The sequence below is a fragment of the Onychomys torridus genome, chromosome 3, assembly GCF_903995425.1.
Source record: "Onychomys torridus chromosome 3, mOncTor1.1, whole genome shotgun sequence".
In the NCBI taxonomy this organism is placed as follows: Eukaryota; Metazoa; Chordata; class Mammalia; order Rodentia; family Cricetidae; genus Onychomys; species Onychomys torridus.
The window spans coordinates 98,184,234-98,198,886 of record NC_050445.1 but is presented as its reverse complement, the minus strand read 5'-3'; the positions used below and the strand labels follow the sequence as shown (position 1 = coordinate 98,198,886).

Below are 14,653 nucleotides of genomic sequence, written 5' to 3'. Positions count from 1 at the left end.
CTCTCTGTGGATGGAAGAGATACAAGTCTTTCATTAAATACTTACTGTCATTAAAACACTTAGGAAGAGGATTTATTCATGTATGACTTTAGCAACAGAAGCACCACAAAAGCACAGGTTAAAAGTGAGTATGTAGACAGATGGCTGACTCATCAGCCCCCACCCCCACCCATCCCCCATTTAACCTCAGTCCTTTTTTACTCAATAACATGTGTTCTACTTCTGGTAGGATACAGAGGAAGAGCAGATTACTTAGGAATCTTACTCTGTGGGCTTTCCTAAGTTAAGTGACTGGTTTTTTTTTTTTTTTTTTTTTTTAATTTTTTTGAGACAGGGTTTCTCAGTGTAGTTTTGGTGCCTGTCCTGGATCTCGTTCTGTAGACCAGGCTGGCCTCGAACTCACAGAGATCCACCTGGCTCTGCCTCCCAAGTGCTGGTATTAAAGGCGTGTGCCACCACCGCCTGGCTAAGTGACTATTTTTTAAAGGGCTACAGGAAGCCATTGGAGGGTTTCACCCAGTTTCTCCCTTGCTATGACAAGTAAAGTGCTGTCTGTCTGAGGGCCTGGCAGGACCCTTAACATGCAGGGGTAGAAGGTCTTCAGCCTAGGCATCAGAAAGACATGGATGCTTAAGATGCAAACTCACAGCATCCCCTCTGAGGCCCATTACGGTGACATCACTGTTCCCGGTATATTCCCCTCTGCTGCATGATGTTACTGCTCCTACCACAGTGTTCTCTGGCAGCAGCAATTAACTCCTCAGTCTCTAAACACTCCACTTTGTTGCCTTGGGGCCCCTAAACAGTATTTCCTCTGTCTGACACACTCTCCCAGCCTCTCCTCTGGCTCCTCTTCCTTCAGGATGTAAAGTCACTTTGTCCAGGAAGTCCTGTCTGCCTCTGAGGCACCCCTATCTTATGAGACGGGAGCCTAGAAGGATGCCTTTCTGTTCTCTGTGCACCAGGTGGGCCGCTCAGGCTCCAGACTGGAGAGGTCCCTCGATACCACTGAGAACAACAGCCACGGCTCAGAGTCGCAGGCAGCTTACACATGGCTGGTGACTAATAAGTGCTTTATTAAAACTGGTTGCAATAATCTGAATTAAGTGAGTGAATAGAAAAAAGAACAAAGAACAATGACCAAATTATCAGTTTTTGGGGTCCCCACCGAATGCCATCTCTAGCGGTTTTTGTGAATGTCTACCTGAACTCCCCCTCTGAACTCAGATCTGTTTCCTCCTGTCTTTTACAGAAACAGACACATACTTTTCCCTGAGCAGCCCAGGAAAGCTTTGTCAATCCACCTTTAGCACACACCCACTTTTTCCTGTCAGCATGAAGAAAGCCTGGTCTTTTCAGGAGGACAAAGGCTGGGTGAAGATGGGTGAGGAAGGGAAAGATTTCAGGTCTGTGCGCGTGTAGCCTCCGGCCTTTAACCTGGGGAAGGGGAAGCTCGGGCCGAGGCTCAGCAAACACTCAAAACCACACAAACCGGTGAAAGGGCAGTCCTCCATCAGGTTTCTGAGTGAGCAGGGCTTGCTCAAGGCAGCAATGGCCCATTTGGCGGGGCTGAATTCGGCAGCTTTCTCTGCACTGAACATCTACCAACAGGGAAGTCAAGGTTATAAATACTAGAAGCTGGCACAAGCCCAGAGACCGCTGTCTCAGAAGGCTGGGGCTTCCTCTCTGAGCAGCTCTGTATTTCCTTGCACAAGGGAGTCGACCACTCCTGCCTGGCAGCCGTAAGAGAAATTGCCAGTGCCCTACCATCTGCCCAGGGACTCTGCCAACGGGTGGCATTCTGAGGAGGTACATCCCACTTAATGCCATTTTGAGAACTGCTTTCTCACAAACACAATGCCAATGGAGCAGTCTCCCCCCTAATTTGTGGGGAACTATGCCTCTTTCTTTTGACCATTTTTGAAAACTGATTTTTAAATGACCACACTGAGAGGAGTTTCATTATAGCACTTTCATACATATTGTAGGAGTTTTTAAGCGATGACTTTCACCTACCCCACCCCCATCAAAGCACTGATCCAGGAACGCCACAGGGCCATGCAGATACCTAAGGTTCCCAGGAATGACCCCCATGCTCTCTAGGGTTCCTACAAGATGAGGGCTGGGGGGGGGGGAGCCTCTGGGACACTCTAGTTTCCACTCTCAACAGGGCAGTTTTGCTCTGTTCTGCTCAGCTTAAGTCATTTCTGCACAAGTTGTCTTCAAACAAAGGATTCAGTGGCTAAGAAAAAGATGTCTAGAATCGCCTAATTGGAAAAAACTTATGTACCTTCAAATGGTGATTTGCTAGGTCTTTTTAAAATATGTGAGTATGTGCTCTGTGTGCGCACACACCTACACCCACACACAGCCCCCCACACACACACACGCACACACGTTGTTTCCCTACAGAGCAGTATAAGGACCTCATTAAAAGCCACTTCTTCCCAGGGATCCTTAGGGCATAAGGTAGAGAGTTATATGAAAAGAAAAAGTATAAGACTATAATTCTGAAGACTTCCAGTAAGAAATGGTGAATGTGTGCAGTTAAAGCCTGGTTCTGTTCTCCCACTCAAGGAACACAGGCATGGGGGAGAAGGAGGGAGAGAGGAAGGTGGAAGACAGTCAAGTCCATGAAACAAGAAGCCAGCTCAGAACCCATATATCAGCACTGCCCCGTGACATGCAGGGAGGGTTTTACTCAGGGCAGCCTCAGTTGGTGGGCCAGGAACTCAGCAAATTTTAGCTGTGCAGACCCTTACAGCACTTAGCACGTTGTATTGCAATGTCTGGTTGGCATCAGTGGCTCCTGTGCCAGACACTCAGATCTGAGGGATGAGTGAGGTTTGGTCACCATTAGTGCTAGGTGCTGAACAGGTGTTCTCCAGTATAAGTGACATATGACCACACATGTATATGAGCTGCTGCCACCTATTTCTTCTGTGGAGCCTGAAGTTGGTGGTGGCCAGCGACACCATACAGAAGAACAGTACAGAACACGGATCCCTATGCTTAGCAGCACAGTGGGACCCCTAGTCACAAAGATGCTACTGCTGAGCTGCCTGGACCTAGATTCCTATGGATCACTCACTCTTCTCTTAGTTGATCTCCCCCATGACCAATGAAGCAGGTTGGAAGGGAGACAGAGGGACAATTGACATCACCATGAGACATAGGGATAACAGCCAATGAGACAATATCCAGGCCCTAGAGCTTTGGGGAAAGGAATGCTTTGTTCTACTTAAGTTAAGTCTTGGCTAGTACATCTGGGCCTAAGGTGTCTAAGTCTGAAGCAGTAAAGCTTGAGCAAGTAAAGGGTCAGCCAGAATCCCACACCACATGGTGACAAGGTCACACCCAGAATGTCAACATCTGAAGTGGACCACTGACTACCACATATACCTTGACATACAATGGGTAAGCATGGCCAATGGTAGGTCTTATGGGGAGTTCCTTCATTTTTTAGGTCGGTTTCCAATTAGCTGTTGATGACCCGTTAGAATCTAGATGCTTTTCAAAGTTCAGGGTCTTTAGACCAATTAGATAAAAATAAAAACAATCAGAGGTGTTAATGTTAAAGACTTCTCCTAGTCCTTTCTTTATGATGGAGGTTGGCTGGGGCAAAAACAAAGGGTCCAGCCATAGTCACTTGGTGGATAACATCAGCAATGTAAACATTTAAAGGTGGGACCTTCCTCTTGCTAGATCTGGCCTGTATCAATTCCTCTCACATCATCACCACTGAAGCACACAGAACTATCTATGCAGACTTGTTTGGCTTAGGAAGAGACATCCCATCAAAGAGCTGTGCAGATACACTTTTCCCTTCCCTCCTAACAGCACTCAAGCAAGGAGGGGTGGGCACCCCAGGTTCAAGAGTTGACAGGAAAGCCAGGCAGGACACCAAGGACCACATGCTCCAGGATGCTTCTCTTGGGTAGAGATTGGGAACAAAGAGGCGGATCCCTGGAGCACACCCTCCGCCCTTTCTAAACAGTCTTTGTAACAAGAAAACTGCAAGGGAGATAACACTTTGTCTCTGTCTGAGAGTCTGGTTAATATCATACGGTCTAGCTCCAAATGTCTAAGTTCAAGTCCAGCTTACTAAACTTCTAGAACATGTATATATATATATATATATGATCTCCCAAACACTATACTGTCCATTATGCACAGAACTATACTCAGATCTATGTACCTGATTTTATAAATGTGTATAATTTATAAATATACTTAATAGTATATATTTATCTAAATTATTACCTGAACATCTATTGGCATTGGTGGCAAAGAATGGCAGGCTATAAGACATACACACACACATACTTAAACACACTAACTACATATGGATTCAACATCCCTAATGAATGAGGCTGCTGTGTCTGACCTTTTGGAGACATTTGTGAAGAGAGGAAGAGACAGATCATCCATCCATACTTTCATTATTAGTCAACCAGAAAGTCAGTAATGCTGGATCTTCAATTCAGACAAGGTGATCTAAGTGAGAGGAGCTGAACCATAAGTGGGACACCATGGTTCAATATGCTCCACACTCCCAACTATAGGTGTCGAGGTCTCTGGGGACCTCACCTACAAATGTTAGAACGTCCCGTGCTACCAATCACTCACAGACCTCAGGGTCCTCCAACCCAAAGCTCTTACCTACAGAAGTTAGATTCTGCAACCCAGAACCCTCTCCTGTAGGCCTCAGGGTCCCCGTTGTCTGGCTTTGTACCTGTAGGTATTTGGGTCCTCTGCACAGGACCTCTCTCGCAGGTCTCTAATTCCCCACAGCCTGGTCTCTCTCTAGGTCTCAGGGCCACCATAGCTCAGTCTCTCACCTGCAGATCTCGGTTGTGGTTTTCACACAGGAGCTGCAGGAAGCGCAGGATGGGCTGCATGATGGTGATGACCGCACTCATCTCTAGGTCATCCTTGGTCTTGTCGGTTGTAGCCTGGGTGCCCTCCCCAGACTGGTAATGGTCATCAGGGTCGGCCTCTCTCCGGAAGGTGGTGAAGGCTTTCCTGGTGGCAGCAGATGCTTCCAGGAGCTGATCCCGGACCTCTTCTGTGATCTGTGTTGTGGGCTCTTTGGCTAAAAGGCAAACTTGTGACAGTCAATCCTGCTACATCCACAGAAGTTCTATTTTCTATACTCCAGAGGATAGTCAGAAACCCAGGTTCCTGCATTTGCTAGGGATCTGTAAGATTGGTAAAAACAACTTGACAGTGCTTTTGAGGTGTCATTCAGGATTGTGTTGTGCTATAGAGCAACAGCTTTAGTACAGGATCTGCCGACCTCATAACCTAAGGCTCTGAGCCTCAGCTTCTTCCTCCATAAAATTTGAGTACATCGGTGACTTCTAGAAGGCTCCTGGGAGACTTGATACAATACTAATCACAACTGCAATTACTGTTACTGGAAGAACAACTGATTGGCTCCTTGCCAAATGCCAAAATACCATGAGTAAGCATCTGTGTGTACTATCTTATCTGGTCTGAATGACCCTATGAGACGACTATGGCCTCACAGATGGGAGAACAGACTGCATGGGTTTTGATGCTGGCTCGGTAGTTTTCAACTGCATCTGTGCCTTCGTTTCCTTATCTGTGAAACAGAGATAATCATTTTATCTAAGTACAGGGATAACTTGAGCTTTATATGAATTGACACAGATAGGTAAAGAACTTTGAACAATGCTGGGCTACAGTCTGGATCTAGGAATAGCTTCCAAAGCCCCATGTGTTAAAGGCTTAGGCCTAGTCCATAGTGGTATGGGAACTGATAGAACCTTTAAGAGGTGGGGCTTGGTGGGAGGTCAGCGGTTAGAAGGAAAGGTGTGTCCCTGAAGGGGATTATGTGACTTTCTTGTCTTTTCTGGTTTCTTCTGGTTCTCTGCCATGAGGGGACTAGTTTTAACCTCTGCTATGGGCTCTGTTGGTTATGTGCTGCTCCAAGGCAGGTCCCAAAGCAACCAGACTGAGACCTCAGTTACTCAGACAGATGTTTTCTGGTCCTAAGTTTATATGCCTCAGGTTCTTGTTACAGCAACAGAATGCTGATTACTGCATGCCTGGTTCATACTCAGTAGGACTCGGCAGTTTTTTTGTTTGATTGTTTCTCCTCTTTATTCCACTAGTGGTTCTCAAATAGAGTGGTATTTTATTGTGTGTGTGTGTGTGTGTGTGTGTGTGTGTGTGTGTGTATGTGGGGGGTGTCCTTAACTCTCTACCCAGCAGCTTATTAGCTAATTGGAAAAGCCTGGAGACATTTTTGGTGGCGTGCGGGTGTGCTAATGGCATCTAACAGGCAAAGGTCACAAATATTGCTCAACCTCCTAGAACCTCCGCAAGGGTCATTCTCCAAATGTCAACTGTTACTTGATTGACATCTCTAGTACTAGCCTTGAGAAGTAAAACTCAGAGTGGTTAATTACTTTGCTCGAGGCTGTTTGACTCCTAAACTTATGGTTTATCACTCCTTCATCGCCCCCCACCCCCACCCCACCCCAGGACATTTTTTGCAGGGAGATTATAGAGGAAATGTTTACAGTTTGGAAAATAAAGATAGGTCACCTGACATCTATGTATTTCCTCAACTTTCGCTACCAATAAGCATAAGAGCACAGTAAAAAAAAAAAATTATTCATGGATCTTAACTGTGACTGCCAACTTGAGAGAATTTAGAGTTGCCATGGAAACACACCTTTGAGCTTGTCTATGAGGGCGTTTCTAGATTAGGTTAACTGACGTATGAAGAAGAGTCCCGAATGTGAGTGGCACCATTTCCTTGGCTGGTGTTTTGAGAACTGACTGGAAGGGAGAAATGCACCAGCACCAGTACTCAGCCTGCCCTGCTTTCTGACTGTGGGTGCCACATGACTGGCTGCTTCCGACTCCTGCTGCCCTGCCTTCCCATCATGATGGACTATAAACTCAAATCATGGTTCAGAATAGGGCCCTTCTGCCTCAGGCTGCTTTTGTTAGCTACCTTGCCACAGAAATAACAAAAGTAGCTAACACAACCCATACTAATTAAAACTGTGCATAGATAAGAATATTTATGAACTGATTAAGCATGAAGACCTTCCCAAGTGTCAGGCTTTGTCTTGGCCACTTAGAAGGAAGACATCATAACCAGAATGGTGGCTTTTTTTGTAAAAGCCCTGGTCAGAATGCATCTCCAGAAGTCATGAAAAGCACGCAGCAGCAGAACAAAGGCCTCCTCGGCAGCCTCTGGTCCCACCACCCCAAGAACATTCTTACCTTTCTTCCGGGATGGGGCATCCCTGTCCACTTCATCATCTTTCTTTTTGTTTCCCAAGTCGCTGGTGTTCACAGTCACTGTTGCCTTGATTTCCTGCTGGGCCACCTTCATTCGGTCATAAAAGACCTTGAAGAACCTCTCTGATTTCTTATCTTCCGTCAACCGGCAGAAAAAGGAGTGCTGCCAAGGAGGAACGACAGATTCTCAACACCGTGACAGGCCCGTCAGACGAACTCATTTAAGACCCCCAAATTGAATGGAGATCCTAGGCAGTCACTTGCCTTACTGACTGAGGACTACATGGGGCTAATACCACCACATGTTCATCCTCTGGGGTTTCAGGCCTGAGCTTTTCAACATGGGACCTTCCAAAAAGCTACGGGACGTGGAGCAGCCTCCCCAGGCTGTGATTCAGCCAGTGGAGAACCACTCATGGCTGCACAACACATACGGCAACTCCACAAACAACCAAGAGGGGGTTTTAGTGATCACAGCACCGGGGTCATCTGTTCAAGGTTCTCTATATTCCTGTGCTCATCCCTACAAACAACGAACGGAAACATGCCGTCTGCTCCATAGGGCTCATTCATAGGGAAGGATGACCTGGAGTCCACAGGCCAGACTGCGATGTGTGAGTCAAAAGTGCCTGGGAAGGTATTCGATGACATGACAGGAACTCAGAGGAGGGCGACAGTGGGTGGGAGCAACCTCAAATCTTCAAGAAAAAAGGGAGCTTCAAATAAGGCCTTGCAGGATAGGAAGGAGTAGCTAGACAACGTTCAGAATTGCCAGGTAGCCTGCCTCTTGGATGTGCATTTGTTTCTGGCCCCATTGCAAGCAATAGTGTATATTGTTGACGGGCAAACACAATATGGTGTCTCTCCTTCATTTACGAGTGCTCATTTTCACCCCCTTGTGAGAGCCGCACTGTTGTGAGTTATTTACATAAAAATACAATACGTTCATTTCCAGAGCAATGAGACACAGCTCCAGACAATGTATTCCCTCCTCTCGGGAGCTCTTCCTGTCCGATTCATACCTGATTCTGGCAAGATGGAAGTTCCCACACAGGGGAGCCTTAGGCTTCCAAGGCTGGAAAGCACTATTTCAGGCCTGAAGCCCCCTAACTCCTCTAGTTCTTACATGTGTGTCCCCCAATTCTCAACTCAGCAAAGCACCCCACAGAGCCACGGAGTTCCCATCTGTTACCAGGTGGCAGCAGTTACCCTGGCTCTTCTGGCCACTGACAAACCACAGTGACTAACATCTGTCCAGTGCGCGCATGCACTTTCTTGCTCGAGTCCTTTTCTTCTTGTTCATTGTTTTTGACTTCTGGTTCATTCTTGTACACAACACAGGACTGGCCCCTCCTTTGTATAGTCTCTGATTCTGACTTTTCCCTTCCAAGCATTCCTGAGTGGCTAGCCCCATCTCTACCCCCCGGACTGTGTGGTCACTGAATCCTCTATGACCCTGCCTCTTCAACGAAGTTCACATCTGGAGTGTCCTCCAGTGTCCTTTGCTGCCTTTTGATCCTTTTCTGGTTTCTTCTTATGTCATCCAGTCACCCACCTGCTACTGTGACCCTGTCATGAGCTGGGCAATGTGTCAAGTACATGAGAAACAGGAGTGAATCCAATACCACCCACCATGAAACTGGATGAGGAAAGGAAACAGTAATTCAACTACCACCCCAAAGACCACTTAAAGGCTTATCCTTTTGTCCCAAGGCACGAGATCCAAGGGTCCCCTGGAAGGCAGCTCTGTGGCAGATGATTCCAGTGCCGGAATCTTTCCATAGCTAGACCCTCCTCCTCTTTGGATCTCACCACCTGGGTCACTGCCTTTCTTAATGAAGGCATCCCTAAGCGAAGCCCAGGTCAGCTGCTTCTTTTCAAAGGCCCAGTTCTGTCCTCACTGGAGCTAGATGCTCTGAAATCTCACTGTGGTGTTTACTGTCCACCTACTCACTGGCTTGTGCAGAAGCGTAAGCTCTGTGAAGGCAGGTGTCTTTGCCCCGTGACCAGCAGCCACCTCCACAGCACCTTGATGAGGCGCAGCACGGAGTAGGCACTCCATAGACATTTGACAGAAGAATGTCATGAATCTAATGTTCCGTTTCTTCTTTTGACTAGTTCCCCTCAGTGGCTTCCTTCTTACAGTCAGCCAACTTGAGAAAAATAAATGCCATCCAATAAATAAATTCTGAAAAACTGCTTAAATATCAGAAACCAAGTTTTAATGGTTCCTCCTAGCTGGAGCCAACACACCCACAAATAAAATGAGCCACGAGAGGATGAAGAACCAAACCACAGCTGCTTAATTCCTGGGACTGGCCTTCCCATGGACACAGGCCATATAACACCTTCCCCCACTCAGGCTCACAGGAGAGGCTGCTCAAGGGTGACTGACTGCTGGGGCTCACTTGAAGTCTGGCCCTCAGGATGAGTCATGCAGTTACCATTCCAGCATGGGGCAACTTTAAAAGTACTCAGGGACAATCTGGTCATTCGAGAAAAACAAACACACAAACACACAAAACAAAGGACTTCAAGTAAGAAAATATATAAGTAAATGAAGCCCGAAGCCCGTCATCTGTCTTCCCTAACAGTGAGTGGTGGCCTACAGCCAGCCTGCTGCAAACCACAGGGCTCAGCACCCAGCGGGGTAACCCAGCGATGTCAGCTGACACCTCCAGGGCAAGGGAAGCTCTCCTGAAATGAGAGAAGGGCAAGGGCTTCTGTGTAAGTCTGCAACTGGCCACTGTTTATTTCGCATTATTAATACCAATCCTCGTCAGCTCCTCACGGACCTGAAGCAGCTTTATGAAGAGAAGGAGAAAAAGAACAGTGACTGAAGAAGGTACCCCCCCCCCCCCCCCCCTTTCAGCTACGCATTTTCTCATCAAAAGGAGAAGTGCCATCAGTGCCTTGAGGGAAGCTCTTCCAAGGTGTGGGTCTCAATCCCAGGTCCCTCACACCCTCTCGCCTCTCTACCCGGGCACAAGGGCTGCCACTATACATGGAGCGCACAGCCCGGGCCCACTGCCTGCTTTAGCTCCTCCACCCAGGGTCACCCTAGAAAATAACAGTCTCTGATGTCTTGCTCTCCTCATCTGCAAAATGAGTATCGGAATAGTACGGTGGTCTTCCAGTCCCACAGAGAGGACTAGAGCCAGTCTCAAGGTCACTGGCTTCTTCACCAGGTACCAGGAGAACCCTTTTCTTCAGCTTCTTAACCAAGGACCTGATGAGTGTTAATTCTCAGGACCCTAAAGACAACACATGCTAAATATGTTAGCACACCCCAGACACAGTTAGGAAGAATGTGACCTCAGCAGAACAGCCAGGTGGAGTGGCTTAGGGTATAATGGAGCACAGGCTCAGGCTCTCAGAAAGACCAAGCCACACAAAGACAGCTGGAAGCAGACTTCCAGTCTCTCAAAGGAAGTGGCGGCATCTTCTGCAAGAAGGGAAGTGATACTGACGGCAGAGAGAGTGAAGAAGTGGGGCCTTCTACCACACAAGGAGGTGCCCCATGTGGAGAGGACAGATGTGGAGCCACTCAGGGCTCTGGGACAACCTGGCAGAGTCAGCTAGCGCCATTCACTTGCCTTCTCCCTGGTGAGATCCAGACATTAAGAGGCTGGGCCCTTCTCACTCCTCACAGGTCTGCTCACCTCATTAAACCTCTTTCTGAGGTAACCTGTCCATGGTGCTAAGAAGGGAGAGAAGGTATGGCTTGGGCTGAGGACCAGAGCAAACAGGTCCACAGCCCCAAAGACCTAGTCTTACCTGGCCTCATGCCCACTTTCTCCTCTGAACCTATTTCAGTGAATTGCCTCTTTCCCCAGGCCAAGAGCTGTCACACGGAGATTGTATTTTTTCTGAATCTTTCCCTCCATACCAGCTGGCAGATGTCAGGAAACCCCTTTGAGGCAAATCTAGCCCAGGGCAAGAAACACTAGATGACAACAGGAATCAAAATGGCGGTTGTCTCTGAGTAGTGATGGGAAGTACTGCAAAGGGGAATGAGAGAATGTTCTGGAGTGAAGGAAGCATAGTGATCAGCATGGCATTTGCACAGAGGTAGCAACAAGGGGTTTCTTGAAGACATCCACATCCTTATCCCCGTATCCTGTCAATGTGCACTGCACCTTACACTAGACATTAATGTGGCAGATGGAATGATTGCTAATCTTCCGACCTTCACCAGTGAGACAACCACGGATCACCACAGGGGCCTGCTGTCATCACTAGGGTCCTTCATCATGGGGGAAGGCAGCCAGCAGGCAGGGGGAGAGCAGTGGTATTATGTGTTGAAAGGGGAAAGCTGGAGCCTAGCTAAGAAGTGTAATCATCTTCAGGAGCTTCAAACAGCCAATAAGGGGGGGGGGGGTGTCCCTGGAGCCTCTGTCTGGGAACATGGTCTTGCTGGCACCTGAATTATAATCTAGAAAGACTCACGTTGAACTTGTGAGATAATGAATTTGGTAATCCAAAGCCTCTAGATTTGTGGTCATCTGCTACTGTCGCCACACAATAAGTGTAAAAACATTAAAAAAAAATCTAATCAAGTTCCACTCTTCAAATCTGTACATATTACCATGGGTAAAAATTGTACCACACTGAAGAGACAAGCCTGTCTTGGTTCCAGAATGCTAGGGAACCTGAGTAATGTATACAGATGGGGCCACCTTCAGCACATTCCTGGTTACCCGAGGGAGGGAACGGCATCTGCCTGCCCTTCACTGACCTGTCCTCACCCTTCTTCCGTTATCTCCACATCACACTGGATGCCAAAACTCTTTTCATAGATGCTGCCTCATCAGTCTCTGAGGAGATTGCCAAGAAAGATAGCATCGTTCATAAACCCAGCTTGCACACAAGCGCGCTAGGCTTAGGGGAGGTCGGAGGCTTGTGGCAGAGCCACAGAAAACGCTCTACCTCTTGCCCAACAGGAAGATAGCCTTGGTGGGCAGACATGAGCAGAGGCTGGAAAAACATAGGAAACAGGGCTTGTGGAGGGGCAGATGCTCACTGCCAAGCTGCGACACGCAAAGGTATGGCAGGTTTGCGCGTGACATGCTTGAGGGAAGGAAGTGGGGTCAGGAGCAGGGTAAGGAAGTGGCTGCTGGCCCCAGGCACCTCCAGGCAGTGGTGTGGGGTGGGGGTAGGGATGAGGACAGCCATTCAGCCAAGGTTCAAAACAAAACAAAAGAGAATGTACTATCTGGTGAGAAGGCATCTTATTATATAAGAGAGGCAGGCATAAAGGATCCCTTTGAGATGGTATCAGAACCACCCAAACTCCCTCTTGGAACTAACTTACAACATTTACAAAATACCCATTTGGCTACCCACTTCACATTATACAAACGAGAAAACTGAGACTCACATAGGCAAAGGATTTTGTAAACACCACAAGAAGTCCTCTGTCTCCTTACTGCCTGTCTTGGTTAGTTTCTTGTCAGCTTGACCCAAGCTAGAGTCACCAAATAGGGAAACTCAGCAGAGAAAATGCCCCCATCACATTGGCCTGGAGGCAAGCTTGTGGGGCATTTTCTTGATTGATGTGGGAAGGCCTATCCCATAGTGGGTGGTGCCACCCCTGGGAAGTTGGTACTGGGGTGTATAAGAAAGCAAAGAGAGCAAGCCAGTAAGGAACATTCCTCCATGGCATCTGCTTTGGTTTCTGCCACCAGGTTCCTGTCCTGACTTCCCTCAGCGAGGGACTATGACATGGAAGTATAAGATGATGAAACAAACCCTTTCCTCCCCAAGTTGTTCCTGGTCATGGTGTTTATCATAGCAGTAGAGACCAAACTAAGACGTTGCTCAGTTCTGTTCTTCAGGACCACAAAAGCTTGTGGTTAGAAAGTCCTAGCTGGCACTCCTATTCTATGCTCATTGCCTCGTGAACAGTTTTCCCATCTTGGGCTGAGTGTGATAGGTGCTAATGAACTGAATGAGACAGGTCTCAAATCAAAAGACTAATACCATTACCTGCTATTCCTGTCCATCTTGAAAATAAACTACTGCTTAATTAGCCTGTTGGCCACCTGCTACCTCCACACGAGACCTTACAAAGAAATGCAGCTTGGCTTATTTTATGACAAGAGGTACCCTGAGGTTAGGGTCCAGCAGAGAGTAGAACCATCCTACAGAAAGCAGGAAGATATCTGGAGTGTGATGGAAACTTTTTTTTAAGTATAAGAGGTGACATCCCTAATTAAACCATGGGCTTGAGGTCTTGGAGAAAACCACCACAGCAGATATAGGCCTTTCCTATAACCTGGACATAGAGCCAGGAAAATAAGTGAATAGGAGGCAGAGGTCTTCCTCGGCATAAAGGAGGCTCCAGTGCTCAGAACTCAGAAAAATGGCAGGCTTTTCCACATGGTACTCCCTGGAAAGTGAGCTATCTGCTTGTACCTGCCCAGGCACTGGGCTGTTCAATTTGGAGGAGCCTCTCTGTGGGCATCTCAGCTACAGGACAGGGGGATAGCAGGAAGTGGAGATGCCTGTGATCCAGAATGTCTCCTCATAGGAGCAGCCCAGGGCCAGGGTGGTGGTGGGACTTTGATCCTTCTCTAAAGAAAGACATTTGTACCCTGTGGTGCTACCTTCTAGAAACACTCAAACTGGACCCTGAGAAAACCCAGAAAGTGAGATATTTTCCCCTATTTGATTGCTTCACAAGACATGACCCTGACTGATATAGCCATGACATTGTATACTCAGCCTGGCTTACTTATCTGCTGCAGAATGAATTAAGTCCTTGGGCTAAGTCCGAGAATTTGAAAAATGTGGCTGAGCAGTGAGCCAATGATGGTGTGTCCAAGATCTGATGAAGCGTCTACCTTTCCTTGTTGCTTTACTCTTTTTACCACTAGCTCTGGGGCTTAGGGAGCATCTTAACTAAATTTCTGCCTTCCCCAACGGAACAAAGCAATGGCAATGGCTATGGACCTGTGATTAATTGAGATTTTATCACTTCCTGGGGACCCTTTCTATAAGTTATATAGTAGTCAAGAGCAATGGAAGTATGCCAATTTGACAGGCATTACCCAAGTATGTGATATATACTGTCTCCATTCATCCTCAGCTACCCCATGGGTAGGTGCCATTATTATCTCTACAGATGAAGGAACGGTGCTTCCAAGAAGTTACATAACTTGGCAAGTCATACATAGTACTTGGTGCTCCCACACTTAGCCTGACATGCTTCTGATGCTCTAGCCTTCAACCACTGCTTTGTTAAACTTATCTCTGCTGAACAAGAGTCTGTCATACTCTGGATATCTTGCAGCTTTTTATAAACCATCCACTGCTACTCTCCAACCCTGTTATAGGCATAAACATAGACCACTCTCATGGTAAAGAA

The 14,653-nt window shown here is 47.3% G+C and overlaps 1 protein-coding gene across 12 annotated transcripts in view; it reads right to left on the bottom strand.

The window, feature by feature from the left end:
* The window catches only part of Itpr1 (inositol 1,4,5-trisphosphate receptor type 1), a 336,728-nt gene that overhangs the window by 71,919 nt on the left and 250,156 nt on the right, over positions 1-14,653 (bottom strand). For all 12 annotated transcript variants that reach the window (XM_036181157.1, XM_036181158.1, XM_036181166.1 and 9 more), the window contains 2 exons: positions 7,267-7,447; positions 4,842-5,095 (listed from right to left, as the gene is read on the bottom strand). In XM_036181157.1, coding sequence (XP_036037050.1) covers positions 4,842-5,095; positions 7,267-7,447 — 435 coding nt within the window. The remainder of the gene's footprint in view (positions 1-4,841; positions 5,096-7,266; positions 7,448-14,653) is intronic.